Source organism: Haliotis cracherodii, unplaced genomic scaffold, assembly GCF_022045235.1.
Source record: "Haliotis cracherodii isolate W230 unplaced genomic scaffold, xgHalCrac1.p SCAF_3, whole genome shotgun sequence".
Lineage (NCBI taxonomy): Eukaryota > Metazoa > Mollusca > Gastropoda > Lepetellida > Haliotidae > Haliotis > Haliotis cracherodii.
In genome coordinates, this window is record NW_027266286.1 from 33,808,142 (window position 1) to 33,832,178 (window position 24,037).

Consider the following 24,037-nt stretch of genomic DNA (forward strand, 5'->3'; position numbering starts at 1 on the left):
CATTCTGATTCAGACACATTTAGTGTAACAAGACGGATGTTCCGGTGAACATTTTAGTCAGGCATCGGTTACCTCCCTTTATCGGCTTGTCGACGAGTCACTTGTACGCGAGACGGTTCGCGCAGTTTCGAAGACAGTAATCATGTTTCAACGCGATGGAAAACGGGTGTGCGTTGGTGTGAAATAATTCATATATTTTGTAACTCTACGATGAATAAGCTTTTAGAAAATACTACATGTTAGTTTCTGAAAAATATGTACATAGGAGAAAATCAAAAACAGAACATTTTGCTTGATTTTTCCTCATTTTTCTCCCAATTTGACCGTTTATTATTTTTTTTATGACATTTGTTTCATGTCATTCGATAACTAGTATAATGATGAATAACTGTACTTAATTTTGTTTTATTATTTTCACAAATAACACTTGTAGAGTCATTTTGTGCAACATGCAGAAATCCACGTTCCACTGACAGGCCGTCACGCATACAAGTGACCCCTCTCAGGTGGTCACTTGTACGCGAGAGCCATCTAGCGTACATGTTACGTCCTCTACTGATGACATGTTTATCTTGATATTGATGTGAAGACTCACCAAAACTGAAACAGAAGAAAATAAGATGATTTTTGTTTTGATTGCTGTCGCGGTATGTGGTAAAGCGGGGTCTGTCTAGCGGGATAAATGGAAGTTGTAAGTATCGGGGGACACACGATTATTGTATTATTGAAAGAAAATTTAAATAAAACTAATAAAATAGATTACAAAGCCCAGATATACAATGAACACTTAAACAGCAGTAGAAACTAACATTTTTAGTCCACTAGTCCTTATAATGATAAGATATAGCGAAACCCTTAAAAAGGGCAAATTTCTACTATATATACTAGTCCTTATGAAACTTTAACTATTGGGCAGTTTGGCAAGGACTATAGGACGAGTGCCAATTTCTACCACTGTTAAATAGTGGAACAAAAGGGTTCACTTTCACAATTCAATACAGATTTGTTGACATTCTATATCTGATGACAGATCATGACAATCATTTATACCATGTATACTGACAGCCTTAAGATACTGAAGAAAAGTCTGCGTATTATACATGAGATATATATATTTTTCAGAATTTAATTGTCCATAATTAAGGGTGCATATAAAGCATGAATGTGTATTATTCATGAAGTTTTGCCTACATTGATCAATCGGAAGGGGTGCTTATTTGGAATGTTTGCTTGCCAATATATTTGCAAATATAGCTGTGGGCACTTATTAGAGTGGGTTGCTTATTACATAGAATACGGTATTTATGATTATAAAATCTGCTGTAAGTTCCAATAAGTCTGTTGTTTTGTAGGAGGAAGCCAACCGTGGGAAGGCCAACTGGGAACACTTGAATGAAGAATTACATGTGCTCATCACAGTAGAAGACACAAGGAAGAGGGCAGAGATCAAGATGCAAAAGGCAGTTGATGAGGTTAAGAAATTGCTGGTGCCTGCAGTAAGTCGCCTTAATTTGAATCATGAATTGACAGAAAAGATAATTTTAACTAAAAGCTAATCATGTTAATAGTAATATCTACAACGAAGAAAATGATTGTAGTAATGCATTTTACATTGTACTGCATTGAAGAGACTCTGTTTTAGAATATTTCTTGAAAAGTCTTGAACTTCTATATGAATAGCTTAGAAAGTTGAAATGACTTATGTCCCAGTAAAATTTTAAGCGTAAGCATTTCAGTACATATAATATTTCGTTGACATGAAGCAGTTTTGGTTCCCAATTAATTTTATAGGTGCTAGCCATATTATATACTTACAATAATAATCATAACTCAAGTCTTCTCTCAATGCTACCAGTACCATGATTAACTTAATACAAACTCTGTAATGTTAGTGGAGAGATGCAGCATTGCTTGAGCTTACTAGAATTAAGGAATCACTGATAATCACAGCTATATAAGCTATGTACCTTGCTGTACATGATCAAACATGATTATTTCTTTTCCTAATCAGGCAGTTGCTTGAATTGGAAGTATGTTATTGTTAATTGAAACAGCTGATTAACTTATACATCTTTCTCCCAAATTCCAATATATTGTGACAGGAAATTACTGTGTAGCCAACATTTGAGAAAGGCAAATGATCACAGCACTTGCGACAATTTTAGCATGTATGGGATAAATGGCAGAAGTTGCATGTTAAGTTTTTGCAATAGGTAGGGTTTTATTCATTTTGTATCATTCATATTTTTTGTTGAGTCAGGTTGGTTGAAGATCCCCTATTCTGACATCCTGGCTTCATATTGAATCAGTAACATAGAACAGAAACAGAATCACAAGTGATTCTTCTGCATAATGATGTAGACTTTCCAGTGTATCTGGGTGCAGTTAGTGGGTAAAGGCTTAAACCAATGAAGCTAATTGAATAACAGGCCTTGTAAACCGGACGTCCAATGCTGACCGGAGGCACAAACCAGTCATTTTAATTACCCTTTCATAGCTGTTTTGCTCTGCCCTGGGCATATTGTCAGCTGACCAGCTAAGTTGGTTAGCTGGACGATGACTGACACTGTGCATTTCTTCAATTGCGGTACCTTGACTGCAGCTAACTGAATCAGTATTCCCAATATGATGTGTAAACTTTGAGATGTGGTTGACCAGTGTGTAGGAGGGTTGAAATATTGACCAGGTTGTTTGAATGGAGCAGACTACAGCCATAGTTCACTTACTGGTGTCTAGAAGCTGGGATGTTGCCTGGAAGTGGAGGAGTCCCATTACAATCGGAATAAATTATTTTATCCTATCTGCATGCTCAAAATTGACCAATTTTCAAAAGTTAAATGTGGTCCATTCCAAACTAGAAAATATTTAATGGTTATCTTTTATTGTTAGAATGTTGGAACAATATGTTTACCTTGATGACAGATGCTGTTTCATTGTCACTGACATGGTGTAAGTGGTATCCCTGCTAGGTGAGAGCAAGTTTTATCAATACCATGCTATTTAGGGGCCTGTACCAGCATGGTAAGGGTCTGAAGTGCATGTATAACAGGTTGCTCTTTATTATCATGGTGCATAGACGGTAGCTGAAGTTAGCAATTTCAGAACCCTTTTTAGTTGATACTTTGTTATCACAATTTGCATGTTTCATGATGTGGTGGTAGTTTACCTTGGCAGCGGTTAGTGTTTGTATGTAAAGTTATAAACATAAATTATGAATTATGTGGAAGAAATGCAAGAACCTTGGTAAGAAGCAAAGGCCTGAAATGGAAGCAGTCATTATATTCATTGTACATTCACATATGGAAAAGTAATCTTTGTTATACCTGTTCGTTCACCTTCGAACTGAAGGGATACAATGTTCGCTGAAGGGATACAATGTGGTTTTTTAAAGCACATAACACCCAATAAACCTATGTAGGTGTATGCAGTGTAGATCGTGTTTGGCAGGCAGAGTATGTATACTGTTTTGTTGGTCATCTAACCCCTATGACTCCACTTCAGTTAAACCGCTTATCGTCTTTCAGGTTCATAAATTTTTTGGACCCCAAAGGTAGCGGTGTAGTGAGGGATCACTGTATTTGCCATATTGTCCAAATGTTCATAGATGGCACAGTATTATGTGTCTCTGATATAGTTCAGTGTATCCAAGTTACCAAGAAGACTCATTTACACATACAACTTGTTTTACACGCATTAATGATGTAAGTGACTCATAAGTGACAGATTGTTGGCAGTATCATTCATTTCTATGAATTGATAGTTAAAACATCTGCAAATGCCTAATCGCAAGCCAGTGATCAATATTAAGTGTATCAGCTGTGAAGTTTTAAGTCATGTCACTATCTAGTCAAATTGTTCACTGATGTAGCATTTCAGTTTGGTTCTTTTTCGAGGACAGTGATTGACTTATTGTTGTCCAAAATGTTCTAAAACTATTTGAAGTATTTAGGAATGATGAAGGAGAATGTCCTATCAAAATTGATAAAATCATGAAAGTGTCCTGACATGCCTAATGCTATTTGTCTGTAGCAGACTTACTGTTATTTTTAACTCAAAGATGACTTTTCCCAGGATACCAGTTGACTGGAAGCTGCAATGTGTCTAATCCTTTGTGTTAGAGGAGTGCAGAGAGTAACTTGTGTGTCTCTTTCAGCCGGAGGGGGAGGATGAACTCAAGAAGAAACAGTTGATGGAGCTGGCCATCTTAAATGGAACATACAGAGACTCCACTAAGGCAATCATACAACAAATGCACACTGCTCGTAAGTTATTGAAAGATTTGCTTTATCTAACATGCTTGTGCTGACGTTTTTGCCATTTGTTTGCAGCCTGATGGAGAGGATGACTTGAAGAAACGTCAGTTGATGGAGTTGGCCATCATAAATGGCACTTATCGTGACACTACAAAGCCGCCCACCACGGCCGCTCCTCCACCTACTTCCAGTCGTAAGTGCCACTGCTGACCACCTAGCCATTGCTGGGATCACTGCAGTCGTCTTGTGTGTGTGGTGCAGATATGCTTTTCTGTCCAAGCTAGTTTGGTTCTTTTAGACTCCAGGCATGTCTTGATTTGGACCTATTTCATTTAGAATTTTCAGTGTTATTTTCCAGCTGCTTTAGTTGATGAATTTGCTGATTGTTGGTTGCAGTTTCCTCTTGGTTTTCTTGCTTCCACTGGACTGGTGATGCACAGTTACTTTGCAGCATGGTAGCCAGCTTTGTGCATGTTCTTCACCTTGTTGCTGAAGTCCGGTTTGAGATACGACCACATAGCAAGCAGATAATGCCACACAGTAGCTTTTCCAAACACCTTCACCATGTTTAACCCTTTTGGACAATCATGCTGTACAGCTTGTTCAGTATTTTAGAAATATGCATTTGTTTTCTTTTGAATATATATTTAGTTTTGTATCATAACAGCTCTTAATCATGTGCTGAACTTAAAATGTAGCCAGTGTACTGAAGAAAATTAAGTTTTGTTGCCATCATTGAATGTTTAGTTAAAAAAGCAGGTATACAAAAGTGGTCCTGATAAGATTATGAAATGCCCCAAATGTGAACCTTTCTGGTTTAGACAATGCACTGTTGTGGCATGGCAGAGTGGTGTTGGATGTGGTGATGGATTTGTATAGGCTACTGTGCTGCCTCTTCTCCCTAGATACACACACTTGTACATTCACCAGGTTGTGCTTCACATACTGTTCAACCTATATATTTTCTGCCTCTAAATCTCTCTGCCTTTTTCTTTTTCAGATATTATGTCATGTTTAGTTGGTTTGGCAATTATTTTATTTGCATGGTCCTTTCATTTGAAAATAAAATGCATGCTGATGCAGAGGTTTTTCCTGTTTTTCCAGCCATGTTCATGTTTATGTTCATCTAAGAGTCTGACCATAATTGTTCCTTATTCAATATTTACATAAACATTGCTCAGATAAGTTTACATCAACATGTTCAGTGTGTTGTATGTAGGATTGAAGTAGGATATGCATGTATTTAGTAATCTACAAGTAGAATAGGAGTGAATTGTTAATGTTGCAGTTTGGACAGCAGTGAGTATCCTCAAGAAAGTTAGTACTTATATCCCACACGCTGCAAACATAGCCTGGCACCTTTGTCCCTGCTAACTTTCTCATATACTTTAAGATTTCAGTGTGGCAAATCCCTGGCGGGGACAAGATTTGAATCTCACAAGAAGCACAGCAGGACATTCAGGCAAGAGAGTTAACTACCTCCCTATGTACTATGCAGCAGCAATAAGACCACTCACTAACTGTGGACCCACCCCTCTTACACAGCCACAGTTTTCTCACATGACCACACCCACATCACAAAAACCTTGTGGGCACCGGTGCCCTGACACTTGTTTTGCATTCTTACATACATGGCTCTGGTTGTTTCAGTGTAATGTGATATTTTATCCAAGTTACTTGGACAAGAGTAGTACTTTTCCTGGAATGAACTATCGTGACATCAAATTCAGCTTATCAGTGTCAGTGCCTTGTTGGCTCACTGTGTCCCCCATTCACCATATATATATTAACCTTTTACTATTTGACGCCGCAACTGCAACAGCAGGCCTATCCATGTACAACTGTGAGAATTTGCATGTGTGCACCTTGTTACAGTTTCATGATAAAATGCACACAGAATATATATCCAATATTAGACATGGCTTTAATAGTAGCCATAAAGAAAATGTCATTTGGGTACATTACTCTGCTTTCAGATCACCTCAACTGAGAGTTCAAGTGAGCTTATGTGGTTCAGTTGTCAGTTTGGCCATCCATTTTTGACTTTTATACATGTATCTCCTCTCAACTTCAAGGCCTATGTAGCAGATATTTATTAATGATCCCAGCTAGGTCTAGAATGTTCTCACAGAATTTTGAACCAATTCTATACATGAATTCTAAAAGTGTCATGTTTTCCTATTGCTCAATCAATATTGAATATGCAGAGATTATGTGGTATATATATAATGTAGGATACATTTTTTGGCATTTTAAATATATCCTAATGTATATTGACCCTATTTATCTTATTTAAGGGAATTTCAACATCTTCTCTGAAACCTCCTAGGTTAGGAAGCTGATTTCTTTTTTATGGTCCAAGCAAAGTTTTTTATTCATTTTAAGAAAATGACAGTTGCATGTCATATGACAAATGTTATACTTACTACTTATTTCATTATAATGGTGTTATCCATTTTGTTGTGTATTGTCACATTTGTCAAATCTTGGATGTCATTGGCCCTATGTCCAGCAGTTATTCATAGTGATGTGAATGAATGGACATTTTTTATTGATATATCGTTGCCAAAGTATAATGATATATTGATTAATAATGCAATTCTGAAATGTACATCTACAGTATGCAAATTCAATTGCATGTTTCACAATTTCACAATATCCGGGTTAGAATGGGTCTCTAGCAACCCATGCTTGAAAGAGGCAATTAACAGGATAGAGTGGTCAGGTTCGCTGACTTGGTTGATGCATGTCATCGTATCCCAATAGCGAGGATTGATGCTCATGATGTCAATCACTGGATTGTCTGGCCCAGACTCAATTATTTACAGACAGCTGGAAAGTGGAATATTGCTGAGTGTGGCGTTAAACACCTGAAAGACAAACAAACAAACAAACAAACACCAATTGTTTATTTCAATTGTCAAGGTTTGTGTCCAAGTGCCCTGCATGACAGTCATGTTAGAAACTATTTTAACTGAATTATCTCATCACTTATTAACCAACTAATATTTTGAAAACTACTATGAAAGTAAGAAATGTTATATATATTAGAAAATAGATTTATGATTTCACGGAAGGAAACTTAAAGAATAATGTTGGTAGTAACTCAAGGAAATTAGCTTTTCTAACTGGATCAGCCCTTTTCATAAGTTTAATACATTTCTGTAGCCCTGGTTTACAATAATTAATTTGGTATCGATACAGCATCGCGGTTAAAATTGGCAAATACATTTGAGGGTATGTGTAGTATATATGCCACTTCATGGCATATTCGGGGTGGTCAGGTAGCCTAGTGGTTAAAGCGTTCGGGTTTGATTCCCGACATGGGTTCAATGGGTAAAGCCCATTTCTGGGTCCCCTGCCGTGATATTGCTGGAATATTGCTAAAAGCTGTGTAAAACCATACTCGCTCACTCACTCACTCACTCACGGCATACTCCTTTCTGATCGAATGTTGCAGGAAGGTTCAGGTGAGCTACTCAGCCTTCTGTCTCTTTTTGTGCATGTATGATAATACATCGGTTGTATGTGCAGATACATAGCTGGATGTGCTTCCATATTTTCATCCATTCTGAACTGTAGATTTTTCTCTAAGACAAGGTGATACAAAGCTTTTATCCCAGCAAGGATGCCATTTATGCAACTAATGGAAGTTAATTTTGCTCTTTACTGTATCATTTTTGAATGTTTTGATGTGTGCTTTGGTATATCTGAATGCATGTAAATGTCAGTCTGTGTCCGTCCCCACCATGAAACAGGCAGGGGGATTTAGGATCCATCCAATCAAACACTTTTTGTATTAAGGATCTGCTAAACTGATTTTTCCCTAATAATAATAATAATAAAAGATAATAATTTTTTTAATACTGAAGGACTGTATCTTTGTATTGAGTGCACTTTTCTAAACAATTACAGCTGTGTACAGCTGTATAATGGACAAAAACAATGAGTTTCAATTGTTTTTAGTTTCTCTTTTATTTTATTTTTGTCAAACATAACGGTGTGACAGTGATCACATAGTGCAGGAAATATATATAAAATATCATACAGCACCATACTGAAGTATCCAATTTAGTACTGTTACTACACTATCTGGATATAAAAAGTGTTCATTGTATATCTGGACCTTGTTTGTTATCTATTATAAACATTTTATATTTATGAGAAATAATTTGAAAAAGTGGTTACTGAAGAGACAGATCATGCCTTTTATGTTACAAGTCTACCTGAAATATCACTTATCACGGGACAGGCAGCTATTTATGGGCTAAAACTTCAGTTGCAACTATTACATGCTATTCCAAATCACAGGTGTCTTGATTAGCAAGGCCTCCTTTATGCACTTGGCTCAAGAAACTCGGGGACAGAGAGGCTGAGGCACATGAACTGCTGATGTGTGTTCATGTTAGGTTTTGCACTATTTTTCAAAGCAATTTAGTTTTAAAATGACTACATTGTGTCTGCAAGTGTTCCTGGCTTTGCCAAATAGACTGGAATGTGATTAGGTTAAAATTTGGTAATATCTATAAGACAGCTTTTGTCAGACACACTTAAAAGGACAAGTGTTCAGAAAATAACCTAAATTTCCATTCATTGCTGCAACTTAAACAATTAGCCCCAAACCTATTGCTCTTGACTTGATATGAAATGTATATATAATTAGGACCTGCAGAGCTAGTGGCCTACGTTTTACTGTTTTTGGAAGAGATGATGTTTATCACTGAAAGGTAAAATAAAGATTATATGATGGCTACCATTTTGTAATAGGGACATTGCTGTATCAGTTTTGTCAGTTGACACTTGTAGGAGTATTTAGAATAGTTAGTTACGAAGTTAGTCTTTTCTCGGGGTTCGTTGTGGTATTTTTCATACACACCATGATTGAATAGTCATGATTAAAATGTCATGTTACAAGTGAATAACAGAAACTGCTTGTTCTTTTGACAGAATCACCACGGCTCATTGCTCCTGGGGCTCTTCAGATGCAACATTTGAGAGCACAGACACCTACTGGAGCTCCCATCATTCTGCACCAACGTATGCCTACTGTGGCCACCAGCACTGCTGGCTTGCTGAATGGAGCCCCACCTCCCCTGGTCTCGCCAACAGAAAGTGGATTTGTTTACAACCCATATGAATATCCATATGCTGCATTCTCTCCAGCAACTATCTTGGAGTACCCAACTGGCCTGGATCAGAATGCTGCCCTTGCTGGTATGTTCGTGCGGTAGATAGGCCACCATCTCATCTGGCCTCATGCAGTTTCTCTCCCAACATGTCTGACGTAGTCATGCACACACTGGTGCTCTTGAACTCGCCAGCAAAAATTCACTTTGTCTTAATCCATGTTTACATTCCAAACAAGATCAAGTTGGAAGCATTGGTCACTAAAGAACATCTTTGAGTATTGAGTTTTAGGAGCATTCAGTTTTGTATGTGGAAACATTTGGACATGCTGATTGTAACAGGCTACCTTGATCAACTTGCAAATGGAAGCCACACACCATTATATACATATTTATAAAAACATATGTCCCTCTATATTTTTATTTAGCTTTAAAAGTATTTGGTATTATGTTAAACCCCTCATCTCCAACATTCCTAGTGCTTGTATTATGACTTACTTATACAGTGCTTTTTACTTTTCTACCTGTCTTTTGTCTACCTGTTGATCATTCATAGCAGTGCATTTTCTCTTTAGAAGGCATTCCTCCAACTTTCCATGGCCTCCTTATTATGAGCTTATACCACAGCTTGTTTATTATCGCACTGAGTAGCCCCAAATTGCTTGGTTTCTCCTCAAAGGCTTCATAATTTTTTTATTTATTTTTTTCGTCACAGGTAAATCTAAACCAGCATTCTAGGAAGATCAAAGTAAAGTTATGTAACAGTAAATTTATAAATAACCTCTGCTAACCCACTAGAATCCTCTGCTACCAGTTTGAATTGAAGGCGAGATAGTTTTCTATAATATATCAAGTACTTTTGTGTAGTAGACTGCGGTGGTGGTTGTGACTACCAAGTTTGTCTTACACCTTAATTGTACATCACCTGTAATAATGTTTCTGTGTGATTTAATTTCCTACATCCAGCATAATGTTTAGAGTTGATTCTAATTTTTATGCTTGCTTTATTTTTTCAGTCCCAGACAAATCTCCTGGTATACTAATTGATGCCTTGTAGGCAATATTAACACTCCATATCTAGCCTTGCAGCACTATTGAAGGCATCAAGTTAATGTAGGGTGACTTTTGACTTAACACATTAACCAAGTTAATGTTAACACTTCTAACTAAAGTTATTTTTGTAAGAATGACTGTAAACATTCTGAAGGCTGTGATCAGAAATACTATATTTACATAAGTCTGAAACGACTTTAAATTATTCCCCTCTTGGGGAATTTGACCTTGACTTTTGTTTTTTCGATTAAGCAAGGTCAGATGGACCATAGGGTAATTTGACCTTTGACCAAAGATAGGTTAAAGGTCATTGGACCAGGAGATATGTCACATATGATGTTCTTGGTGTCTCTGCAGAGAGTGGACAAAACTGACTAAACTACTGATATGTTTGCTATGATGCTATGACCCTCAGTAAGTTATCAATCACCCTTCTTCCCTGTCCGATCAAGTCAGTTTTGTCCATGAACTGTCCTGCTGACTCGTAAGCCTCAGCATTTTGCTGTCGATCATTATAGGTGCTGTGCCCAAAATGAGGAGAACTTTAGCAGGAGTGCGAGATCACCCTTACACAAGGGTGACAACACTTCCATGATGAGTGGAAGGTTAGTTCTATATAATTAAGCACAAGAGATCCATCATTCGTATCATCCTCTATCTTTTGAGTAGTATGATTTATGATATGTGCATTTGTTTGTTGGATATGATTCAAGAATCAAGTATGAAAAGAACCAGGCACACATACACACACATTTCTCTTTACACTAAGTAGTAACTTGAAATTGCAAATGTTGTCCATGTATTTCTGTTTTTGTCTTGGAACCATATTGAAAGATGGTTGTAAGTTGTTTGATAGCCTGAAAAATTATGACATGGAAACAGCTGCCTCTGAAAGTTACTGACATGCCAGCGTCAGATTGAGGAAACAGCAGGGCAAGGGTTATTCACAGTTTCCTTTTTGTACATACCAGTTTTAAATACAGAGAACAAAATTTCATTAACCCATAGGTGAAGTAACGCAGCTGAGATTGCTAGCTGGTAGTGTGTATGTGTGACTACAGTGTTTGATGCTGGCCATCGCAGGTCATCTGGTGAAATCCAGGCAGCTCTATTGCTGCCATGTGTTCATACCTACTTATATGTTTATGACATGATTCTGGCAGAGGTGCTTTTACATGACAAAAATCAAAACTACAAAGTATTGCCTTGGAAATGTTTTTGTTGCCTATATATAAGCAAATTATTTGTTTTGTTGTTGGGTGTAGAAGGTTAATAAAACATCTACGAGCCTTTGTTGTCCCTCCCCATTCTATTAGGGATGTTGAGTGTTCGAAATGATGGATCTCTTAAATCCACATGGGTTTTTGGAAGCATTTTATATTTTATGTCAATTTTATTTCCTTTTACTGTTTTTGTATGCAAAGTATTTATATTTTCTTTTTACATATCTTGTTATGCTTATGTTGATGTATATTATTGAATATGTATATGTGATAGGCACAGACGGCATGCCTCTGCTATCTAGTGTATAGAGATGTGAGGAAGTACTGCCCCTTGTGGTGGTAACGGGAAGTGCTGGGTGGGCTCATACCTACATAATCTTGTTCCATGTCCACAGTAGACAATAGCATATCATCTTGGAATGGGTAGGGGGCAGTTTTATGTTTATTCATAATCAGAAACCAATATTTTACATTGTTGATGTTAAATTTTTATTTTAAGGCATTAGTCTTGACTGAAGCCAAATGGTTTCAATAAACTGCAGATGTTATAGTAGTGTAGTTACATTTTGTTGTTTATGAACTGTTTTCATACTATAAGCGATTGACAAATCAAAGCTCGGAATGAATGAACGTGTTTCATTAAGTTTTTTTAAATGCCGGTCTTGTTTTTGATGGAAAGCAAGTGTTGACATTGATTTCTATTATCACCTGCTTCTGTCATAAACATCCAGACCATGTGCAATCATTGTTGTCAACATTTTAGGAATAAAGTATTCGTTGTCTTCACGTAATGTGTGTGTCTTAGTTCTGTAGAGTTGTATGATTACCATACTGAGTTTGTAGCTGAGTATGCACCAGTAGGAATAGAGAGGGGTGGGGGAGGGAAAGGGAAGCACTGGCAGACTCACGGGTACAGTAGTGGTGCAGGTTACACACCTATAGCAAACCCCAACAAGTGGGCTTTCATGCCAACTCTTCATTTCATTTCTGGTATAAGGCATTAAGTTAAGTTCCATTCACCTGAGGCGCATGTCTGCCGCAGCATGTCTGACAAGTATTGCTGGTTCTGTACACTATACAATACTTAGTAACGTCTGTAATAAGTCGCCATAATACACTTTATCTACTTCATTTATGCATTTATTAACCCTTAATGTGCGAATAACCAATAGTTACTACTTACATATGAGCAGAAATGCTCCCTGGTTTGAATGGGTGTAATTTGGACATTTATCAATCACATTAACAGAATTGTTCAGCTCTAAAAATATAGCATTCTTTCTTCAAGAAGAATCTGACCACTTTGTACTGTGCACCCACTTTAGATTGAATGTTTATAATGGATTACAATAATCTGCACTAACTGTTTGCTGTATCTGGACAATTCGCTGCATTAAGGGCCCTAAACTGTAATATAATTATTAATTCACCAGAGAATGCTCATGTCGTAGCAAGTACAAACCAAACTAACTCTTTTCTTTTTATTTTTTCACTTCTAACCTCAGCTGGCAACTAACCCTTGAACGTGGCCACAAACGTCCGATCCCTGTGCCTTTAAAGAAGGGTTAGTCGACTGTCATCATCCGCCCCCTGCCTGCCCGCCCACTAGTTCGCTCACAGCCCGGGGTGTTTGCCATGCATCACTTCATCACCCTGATTATCAGTATTGACGAAGCCGGGGCAGATTGCTGCTGCCTGACACTTAACTCTTACAAGAAAGGTCTTCATAACTTATATACCTACTCATGGTGGATGATACTCAAAATGTGGACCATTGCTAACAGGTCCCAGATGTGCAGGGACTCTTCAATCCTACAGCTAAGTGCCATCCTACTGAGCCATCTGCAATGACTAACCTGCGGATTGCTACTAATTTGTGATGGGTCAACACAGCTAGCATCACCTCACCTGGCTGTAGAATTGGATTAGATTCCAGTGGACAATTGGATTGACGGACAGGCTCTTCATACTACATTAGTCAAATGTTTGTGTCCACTGGGCCTGGGTTTAACTGTTAATTGTTATAACTGTTGTACATAAACTTTAACCTACTGATTAGCTGACTCTGGTCGGCAGTACTGTGGAGGTAAGAGTGTGGAAAAAGATACCTGTCCAGGCAGCATTGCCATGTTGTAGCAGTAGCACCTTTAAGTCACCTGCGTCTTCCACTTTCTCCAGTATTGGTGTATAATGTCTTCCCTGCAAAACTTCCCACCTACAAGACACATAATATACTCAGCCTAGCTCCCTCCTACTTGTCAGGAGAACATGGCACATGTCTACCCACCAGTAGACTGACATGGCAGTAAAATGGCTTCTCTCCCAGTATTAACTGCTACAGCATGACAGTTGCATCAAACGGCTATTTTGCAAATTCACAGTGCACCATTGGCTCTGATCCATCGGAGACCGAGTCCTGCTTCCACACTTTTTCCTTGATAGTAGAATGAATTTGTTTTTTTATCTACTTATGTTACTTAATACTGAGTTGACTCTGTGCTGATCACTTTAACCAGGCTGAACTTGATATTAGTTGGCTTATCTCATTTAATATTGTTGACCTCATATCAATGCTTCTTTGACAAGGGGCATGCTCTGTTTGTGGATGTCTGCTGGTCTGTACTAAGAGTAGTGTTCTAGCAGAATGTCCAATATTTAATCAGTAGCAATATATAGGGAATCCACACGTTTGGCACAAAATAATGAGTCTGTAATTAACAATATTTTGACTTCTGAAACTGCTGCATTTTGGTTTATTCCAAAACTGATGTCCATATTCCATCGAAATACCATAGAGACATGACACCATGCTCAGATGCTACACTGTTATTATATACTTCAGAATATTGTGATACAACTCACAATTACTTCAACCATAGTAAACACTTTGCTGTTTGTCTATGACAGAAGTGAGCTTTGTACTTCAGTTAATACTTTCACTGTTTATTTATTTCTTAAGTCATTCAATAACCACTATGTAAAGTTCAATTTGAGCACTGAACTCTGCATGTAACCAGCTGACATCCTCAGAGGAGTTTGTGCGTAAACCTTTGAAATATGAATACTCCCACCGATCTCGCTGCCAGATGGAGATAAACTACATTACTTGTGCCTCAGACAGTCTTAAGCATATCATGTTCATGCACCTTTGCATATCATTCGCTCATATACTTGCTCTTGCATTTTTCTACAGATTTTAGCAATATTTCCTTCAATCAAAATGTCCAAACATATCATCCGCCATTATACAATTAAACCAGATGCAAAGTAATCAGAAAGACTAATGACACATATCTATGCAAGATTTGTATATTTCATTTGCCTTATGAATCAAAGTGCTTTCTGATTGTTCAAATGGAAACAATCTACTTATCAAGGCCAACATTGATTGCTGCCAAAATATCATACTTCATCACCATTAATTATATGCAAAGAAATCGTGTTATATTTTGTAGCTTTTACTTAGCTATGCATGTACCATTGAAATGTTCTTGCTAAAGACGATTGTCTGCAGATGAGATTATCTTTTAGAGATATTTTGGTTTAATACGAATTATATTGTCTTCCATGAAATCTTTATGAATGTATGAAGCATATTAGAGAAGGTACAAACCTGTACATACTCAGTGTATATGTGTGGTGACTGCCCAGACTGGAGAACTGTTTCTGCTGAGTGGAGTGTTGGATGGGTGATGTTGCAGGACATGCTGCTGCCGCGGCCACTACTAACTGCCCCTGCACCACATACTGACTACGTACAGTATTACATGGCAACCGTGCAGCAGTCAACTCTACTGCACAGCCAGTATGTGGTGATAATTTTCCGTACCCCTTCAGGGAAGTTCTGATAATGTGTGTTCTTTTGTCCTGTCTCTGCCTGGGCAACAGGAGTGGCTGCAAATGGTAACAGTCCCTTCACTTCTTCCATCTGATGCTCCTGGCTTGGCCAAGCTCAACCGTCCTTTGCTCATGACTTCTCCTTTTTATGTATAAATCAAAAGTGTCTTGGCAGTCACCAGCTGTTTTTGTTTTTTTTCATCTAGAAATATTTTGTGCTTCTTCCCGCATGTTATCAGTGCAGGGAGGGGAGAAAGGTTGGACAAGTTTTTGTGTTTGATGCTCTAACTGACACGTACTTAACCTGAGATGTGTGTGGTCATTGGTTGTGCTGGCTGCAGACTGTGTGTCCACCCATGTCACCGGTGAACATCTGCCACAATACTAAAACAAGTGCCTTAACTGCATGTCATTCTCAGTCCACTCACAGGTCACAAGTCATGTTTGTATGTTGTCTATTTTTGTTACTCACGGAACAATTTCTAGTTAACCTGCATTACATATCACCTATTTTCTTAATAACCTACTCATAAACAGAGTCATTGAGCAAGTGCAAATTGTAAGCAGCATAATAATAATAATAATAATAATAATAATCTGAACTAACATTTGTTTGCCCAGCACGTTGTGTTGGTGTTGACGGGAATCTCACAATCACTACTACTATGTTACTGCTACTCTGTTGTATACTAATAACCTCGGGGAATACTCGCCCATTTGTTGTTGATGATGAAGACAATAGCATTAAGTTTTTAGTACTGGTTTTGCATCATCATTAACCAATTGGTTGCTACAGCTTTTCATAACCATATGGCTGTATTTTGTACCTATTCATACCTTTTAATGCAATAAAGTATATTTGTAGCCATGGAAATATTCCCTTTCTTTCTGTTCTAACTAACACTGCTCACACACTGTCTTGATACTCCCCCCATGTTGCCTGCACACTCACTCTCTCAACCAATAGCCTCACAAATAGGCTTGTACTTTTTGCTTAGACATCAGTCAAAACCTTAAAGCCGCATTCAGAGCATGGTGTGAGAGAGTATGTGTCTAGTCACAGAGTGAATTGTATGTCTGGCCTTGCTTTTCTTGTGCTTGATAGAACGTAGCCCATATTAGACACTTAAGTTGATTGCCATGTTATGCTTTATTGTTGCTCAAATACTCACAAGGTAAGAATTATAACCTTTTGATTTATCTTTGAAAAACTTGTCCAAACTTTGTCATATGTTGCCACATTTGGACAATTCTTGCCACTTTTTGTTACATTATTTTTTTCTTCTAAAATTTTGAAAGTTGCTCAATTGCTCAAGTGTATATGAGATGGTGTTGTTGGTTGATCGTCAGTCTTCCTGGGATATAATGTTGTAGCACCTGACGACAAGGGACAGTTATTTATTCCCACATATTTATCCATGACAAAATGTTCTTTTTTTAAAATTGTAGGTGCTTACCTCGCTAATAATACTGATCTATGTGTTTACAGTATTTAGCAGATGTGAACGTCATGCTATCATACTTTGTTTTGACAGTGTAGCATGGTGATCCATCAACATACTTACAGTTGAGGTAACATGTAGTCATAATAGGGCTGGAGCCCACAGAGAATCTTTCTCTAACCTCTTTTAATAACTGCCTAGAATAAAATATATTCTACACATCTTTTCTATCTGCCTTTTACAATGGAAAAAGATTTTTGAGAGTCTGAGGGGATGAAAGTCTTTGTAACAGGTAATAGTGGTGATACATGCACCAGTGTTTTTCAACTTCTTGGAGTAGAGAACTAGACTCGACACAATTTATGGTGATAATTTTACTACAGTGTGAATCTCTAAAACATCAGTCGGTAATTTACTGTAATATTTGGTATATGCCCGACAGAAAAAAGTGACATTATGGCATGGGTCTTAGAAATTGTGTGTGTAAATCAGTTGAGTTATCAATTGTACACATGCCACCTGTTCAGCATACTTGAAAGAGGCCCTATATATAATGTGTTTAGGTGATCTTCCTCGCTTTTTTGGCCGACTCTGTTGGTCAAGGTCAAGCACAATACTGGCAGCTTATGACCCCAAATCTCGAGATGCCAAAATAGGCATCCAGACATCTTAGACAATATCTTTAGTTGAGTTTTGCCACAAAGCAATTATCCAAAATGACCATGGAAAAGAAGAGCTGTTTTAAAGGCTTCTGTTTAAAATATCACTTGTTTGTTTTCCTACTCCCATGAGGGGCGGTCGGGTAGCCTAGTGGTTAAAGCGTTCGCTTGTCACGCCGAAGACCCAGGTTCGATTCCCGACATGGGTACAATGTGTGAAGCCCATTTCTGGTGTCCCCCGCCGTGATATTGCTGGAATATTGCTAAAAGCGGCGTAAAACCATACTCACTCACTCACTCACTCGCTCCTACTCCCATGAAAAATACTTCTCAAATCTAAGATCTGAAAACCTCTACTTAGTGGTGATGATCGCAATTTTTTACTTCTCAATCCAAGTATTGTTCAGTCACACACTGAGTAAAAAGTATTGATTCTTACCTTAAATGTTTTCTTTAATAAGTGTTACACCAAACACTAATTGTTAGTGAAAATGAGTATTGAAAACGTAAATATTTTCATCCATTGCACCATACCTGACACTGCCAACTGTTAATCATTACTGGCAGTTGGTGTATGGTCCCAGCCCTAGCCTTTTGGTCTAGTCAGGTGTCATTTTATGTGTCTGAAGCTTTTTTTAACAGAGTATTTTGATATGGCAGGATGGAAGTATATTCAAAACTTTCTTTTTTGCTCCAAATGGTGTTGATGAGCTTTCTGATCCTTTAAAGTGGAATCTGCAAGTACAGCACCAGCATAGAGAGATGTTGGTAGAATGAGAATGGGGTGTAGGAGATGGAGTGCAGATAAAATTGGTCTGTGTGGGAAGACTACAGGTAAAATAGAAATGGGTCTGGGGATTCAGGTAAAATGGGAACTGGTATGGAGATGGAGGTGCAGGTAAAGGGGGATTGGAAGAGGGAGGGGGATTGGAAATAGGCGACGGTGATGTAGGTAAAATGGGAACACAAGAGGGATGGGGAGTTGCACCTAAAATAGGTGCCAACTAAAAACCAAGATACATCCAGGCAAACATGGCAATTTGTCCAATGAACATAACATAATTCCCTCAAATGTCATACCTCTATAATACCATTACCACAATAGCCCTTTTTGGCCATCATCAAAAATTGTTCGATTTTAACAGAAGCTCTCTTCAATGTCAACTGACCATAAAAAGTTGTGCAGACAATAGTATTCTGCTGCCCGATGCTTCTGCGCATGCGCAAGGTGGGAAAACTCACTTCTTTCCCCGTGTGTGCTTGAGTTTAATCTGAGTTTTTGTCTAGCACATTTTCTGGGCAGTGGGGTAGCCTAGTGGTTAAAGTGTTGCCTCGTCATGCTGAAAACCTGGTTTTGATTGCCACATGGGTACAATGTGTGAAGCCCATTTTCCAGTGTTCATCTCCTTGATATTGCTGGAATATTGCTAAAAGCAGCATAAAACCATATTCGTTCATGCATAGTTTGTCACGCTAGTTGATCTGTATCTTCACTTTGTTACTAGATACCTAGTATCTTATTTTCAGCTGTTATTCTGGGTTTGGTCACATGGGCAGTTATTGTCAACAACTTGGGAAGAATGGTGTCTACTCTGTTGTTTTCTTCATCCTGCAAGGTCACTGGAGGTACTCACCATGCCCTCTGGATTCAGTTGATGTTAGATGCTCTCAGTGCGCCTCCCTCTTCCTGTGGATTTGTTTGCCAAGCTGACTGATGCCTGGAAGAGGGCTAAATAGAAGCAAGCAGCAAAGACATCCAATGAGGTAGTTTCATCTGTATATACAGCTTCTGCAGAGACATACACCCAGGCCTAAGATGAAGTCTGTCTGCACCACCTGGGACCTGAAGTAGCCAGTCTGAATATACCCTATGATCTCTCTCATCGCATTTGCGTAGCCTATAAATAGGCAGCTGGAGCATGGCAGTCTTTATTTGAGAAATAATGTGGTGGCTATCAAGCAGCAACAGCTTGAATTGTCCTGGAAGTACCTCCCAGCCAAGAGGCCAGAGGGGACAGATGGATTTAGGGTCTCTACAAAGATCACAGGTAGAGCTCATACCCATGGATGCCGTAGTTGAGAGACCGCTGTTTATGGGTCACCATGAAGATTGACATCAATGATACAGCGGTTCTGCTTGGTAGCTTCACGAGACTGCTAGCTGAAGGTCCACATAAAGATTTGGACATCACTGATTTAGGCTCTGACGCCTGACCAGCACCGTCTCCAAGCATACTATTCTGTGGCCAAGTTGAGCGAAGCCAGTGGTGAATCAAGCCAATGATAATTTGTGTTAATTGCCTGATGCAGATGCACGACCAATTGCGTGCATTGAAGATTACTGCAAGTTGCTGAGATCACCCAGCACCATGATGTCTTTGCCTATGGCTAGAATGAAAGGACTTGAAACCGTCAATAGCCACAATGTGGAGATTGGTGCGTACACAAGTCTTGTTGAGGTTTGTGTTCTTCAGTTTCATAATAGGAATGGTGGGGTAGTACAGTGGTTAAAGGTGTTTGCTCGACACGCCGAAGATGCGAGTTCAATTCCGTACATGAGTACAATGTGTGAAACCCATTCCTGGTGTACACAGAATATTGCTTGAACATTGCTAAAAGCAGTGTTAAACCATACTCATTCAGTTCAATAACAAGTTTACTAAGGATCACAACTTTACAGGTTATACATCAAATTGTGTGCATCAGTTGAAATTGCCAAAGACAATATTGCGTGAAGACATGAACAAAAGTGTGTTGTCATGTGACACAATGCCAACAAAAATGTGACCAATAATAAGTCGCATCACCCGTCAAATTGAGAGTATCTGACGAAAACTATTAATTGTCCCAAACTCAGTTATGCTTATGTGATCCACATGATGGGTCAAGTCTGTCCCTGTGATCTCGTACTCCAAATAAGTGTCCAGATCGTTGCCAAGAGTAGATTTTCAATCTTCGCCTTGTCTATGCCTGAGACGTATCTCTATTCAGCAAAAAGAACTGGAGCCCAGTCCTGATCTGTCCAATTGACGTGATCTTCAGCCTAAGCCAAACGTGATTGCCTGTATTGTCTGGTCAGTGGGATGTGAATGCTTGCCCTCCTTGACCAGCCTTACAGAGACAATTATGCACGGAATAGAAACATTAATGCCACTGGCGTTGTGGCTGTCACGAAGTGAAGACGTCTTCTCTGTCAGGGGAAAAGTCTTCCCACTGTGTGATGCAACGCTGTGGAAAACCTGTATGTTGCTTGGTTGCTGATCCAAACGTGTAGTATCGATTCCATGCCCTATTACCGCCTCCGTGGTCTAGTGGTAGAGCATCCGCCCTGAGAGTGGAAAACAGGGGTTCGATCCCCGCCCGCGTCATACCAAAAGACGCAAAAAGATGGTACTTGTTGTTACCCTGTCTGGAGCTCGGCATTGAGGTGCAAGAACAAGGACTGTACGGCTGGAGTCAGTATACTGTGTCTGATTGGGATATTCATGTTAAATTGCGGTATGGTATCTCAGTGGGCTAGCACTATAAATGAGGATCAGTCCGGGCTAGTACAAGCACACAGGTGTATGCACTTCGCTATATAAGTGTAATAATCTTGGACACGACGTTAAACCCAATTTCACCTCACCTTCATGACATTTTGATTACATTTTGGCTGACACCAATGACATTTGCAACGTGACATTGTGTTGACAGTTTCAAGCATGCCAATGCATCTGCCTAATTAATCGGTTGTCAAACTACGTCTTTGACGCTGAGGGGGCATAACGTGCATTCAGGTGTTGCAATCCTCAGTAGCAAATGTTGTGCTGTATAATAATAATGTGCAAAGATTCTGTCACGATACACCCAAAGACAGATTTTCAAGCATGCCCTGCACATCGTGTCCATGACTGCGTGCCTTTGTCCATTCATCATGGGGTTACCCAGTGATTGTGTACCCAGACGTTTCAATCCTGATTTGTTGGATGATTTCTTATATCATTAAAACTTGATCCTCAGTAAACTGTGTAGTACATGGTAGACTGTCGTCCGCTTGTCGGAGCAAATACAGCCATGACTGCACATAGTATTCTGAAGACATCCCTTTCAGGGTTGCATCAAAAGACCTTGGTTAAGGATTCTTTAATACAGACTGGTTTGAAGCAGTTCAATATGTCTTGTGCACCAGTATTAATTTCCACATTGTTCTTAGTCTTTCTAGAAAGAATTCAGAGTAATTGTCATAATTCAATTTCTTGAACATATTTTGCAGAAGGTCGCAAGTAAATTCGTGAAATATGGATGATGCTTAAACATTTCCAGGTATAGGGATGATTTCCTATCAGCAGCTCAGCTCATCTGTCACATCAGGTGTTCCTGATTCATCCTACAAAGTCGGAGAGTCAAGTCAGAACAGCACATAGTGTATATCGGCACAATAATCTAGCTGCACAAGGGAATCATGTCCTCCAGAGGATCGAAGCGTCCACCCGAAGAGCGGAAGGTTCGATCCCCGGCCATGTCCTACCAAAAGACGTTTAAAGATGGTTCTTGTTAAGGGGGTAACACAAGGAGTGGTTTGCTCGGAGTCGGTATTACATCTGAGTGGGGTATTCACGTTAAATTGCTGCATGGTATCTCAGTGGGCTAGCACTATAAATCAGCATGGGTCCGGACTAGTAAATGCACCTGTGCATGAACGTCACTTTATAAGTGCATCAATGTTCAACACAACATTGAACCCCATTTCATCTTTCCTCCAAACGGTGAATCTCTAAAGACCATGCGCATGATCACGGAAGATCGAGATCATCCTAACAAGTCACTTTGTTGGTTGATCTCATGTTTGGGGCACTTGACGTCCCTGCAGGATCTAACATACAGGGTTACGTCCTCTCCAATTTTGTATGAACTCTGTGATATCACCAAACTTTGACGTCCTGATTCAGTTTCTGCCAAGCCTGATGAAGGATCTGAATTTGAGGAATTGTCAATAGCTACACCATGACATGTTTTCATTTAATTTTCCCGGCCGCCAAACATTACCTGTTTACAGACGCCGCAAGCTCAGATTGGGGAGCACACATGGTTTGACAGTTCAGGGGATGTGGCAATCTCACAAGAAAGATCTGAGGTCAATCTACCACACTCTCGAGACTTGGAAGCATCCTTGATCCTATCTGCCATCCTGGTGGCTACAAACACTACTGTGGTAGCATATATCCAGAGAGAAGGGGGAACACCTTCAGTGAGTTTGATTAGTGACATGATACTTTTATTTACCTTGGCATACTTGATCAGCTGCAGAAACACTCAGACTGCCTCGGTGGTCTAGTGGTAGTGCTTCTGCCCGGAGAGCACATTTCTCCTCAACTTATATTCCTTGGAAATGCAACATATAGCCAGATTCAACATATTTCCTGAGTAAAGGGATTGTGACGACAGAGTGGCCTTTCCACCCAGAGCTCTCAGCTGGGCATATTTGCTACTTTCCTCAAACTCAGTATACGTCCGTCGAGTTCCAGATCCACAGGCCCTGCAAGTGGACACATTGATGGACTGGAAGGTAATGTTTGTTTAAGGTTTCCCTCCATGGTCTCTCCGAGGCAGTCACGTGGAAGTTGGGGGGGGCATGTGGCCAATCAGGCCATGGTTTCCCATGGAAGGACCACTCAAACTACAGCAGTGTCGTGATCTACGTGAAACGAGATCAGAAAGTTTGTATGACAGCCTCTACAGTCTTCGTCTTCATTCTTGGAAACTCACGTGTAATATGCACTCATCAGAACAGGATCTGACGCCAGTCATTTGACGTAATTTGAGTTAGGAGTGACTTCATATGAACCGGAGGTGGGATCGGGATGCAAATATAACACAAGTTCAGTGGATGTTAATCATGTAGTTGCTTATGTTACTGACATCTGGATTAGTCTTTTTAGGTGATTCAGTTACGATGTTTACCTGATCTTGATCCATTATCTTGGATAAAGTTAGAAACCCACGAACAAATGTCTGATTAGGATTACTAGATGTCAGAACCCTCCAATCCCTCAGGTGTATTTTGGCAATGAGGTAGTATATTCGCAGGAATTACCAACCAATAGTTACCATTAATTCTCTCCTTTAAAACTATCTACATCTAGGTTGGTGGTTGGTTTGAAAGAAGTGATGTTTCCCGCCTTGTTTGTGCACGTTCAGGAGCATTGGAGCGCAGAATAGATTGTATGCACAACTTGTTAAAGATAATTGACAGTCTAAAGATTCTTGTACTTGTAATTATTATTTAACAGTGACAACTATTATTTGATATTTTAACGCACATTTCAACATTTTAATAATTTTGACGTGTCCTCGTTCAACAATTGTAGTTCTCATGAACTGCTTTTGAATTTTCTGCACTTCGTTAAGTAAACAAGTTTTCGCTAAATTATGGAGCATCTCTAAATTACATGTTTACCTTGA

At 39.1% G+C, this 24,037-nt stretch overlaps 1 protein-coding gene across 3 annotated transcripts in view; it reads left to right on the plus strand.

Moving 5' to 3' along the window:
• LOC139474709 (protein quaking-A-like) overlaps positions 1–17,160 on the plus strand; it is a 37,011-nt gene extending 19,851 nt beyond the window's left edge. For 2 of the 3 annotated variants that reach the window (XM_071257809.1, XM_071257811.1), the window contains 6 exons: positions 1,353–1,496; positions 4,329–4,446; positions 5,647–5,715; positions 9,201–9,467; positions 10,951–11,037; positions 13,161–17,160. In XM_071257809.1, coding sequence (XP_071113910.1) covers positions 1,353–1,496; positions 4,329–4,446; positions 5,647–5,715; positions 9,201–9,467; positions 10,951–11,027 — 675 coding nt within the window. In that variant the 3' untranslated portion in view covers positions 11,028–11,037; positions 13,161–17,160. Of the gene's footprint in view, positions 1–1,352; positions 1,497–4,153; positions 4,263–4,328; positions 4,447–5,646; positions 5,716–9,200; positions 9,468–10,950; positions 11,038–13,160 lie in introns of all 3 variants that reach the window. The other variant, XM_071257810.1, reaches the window with a different exon arrangement.
• The last annotated feature ends 6,877 nt before the right edge of the window (positions 17,161–24,037 follow it).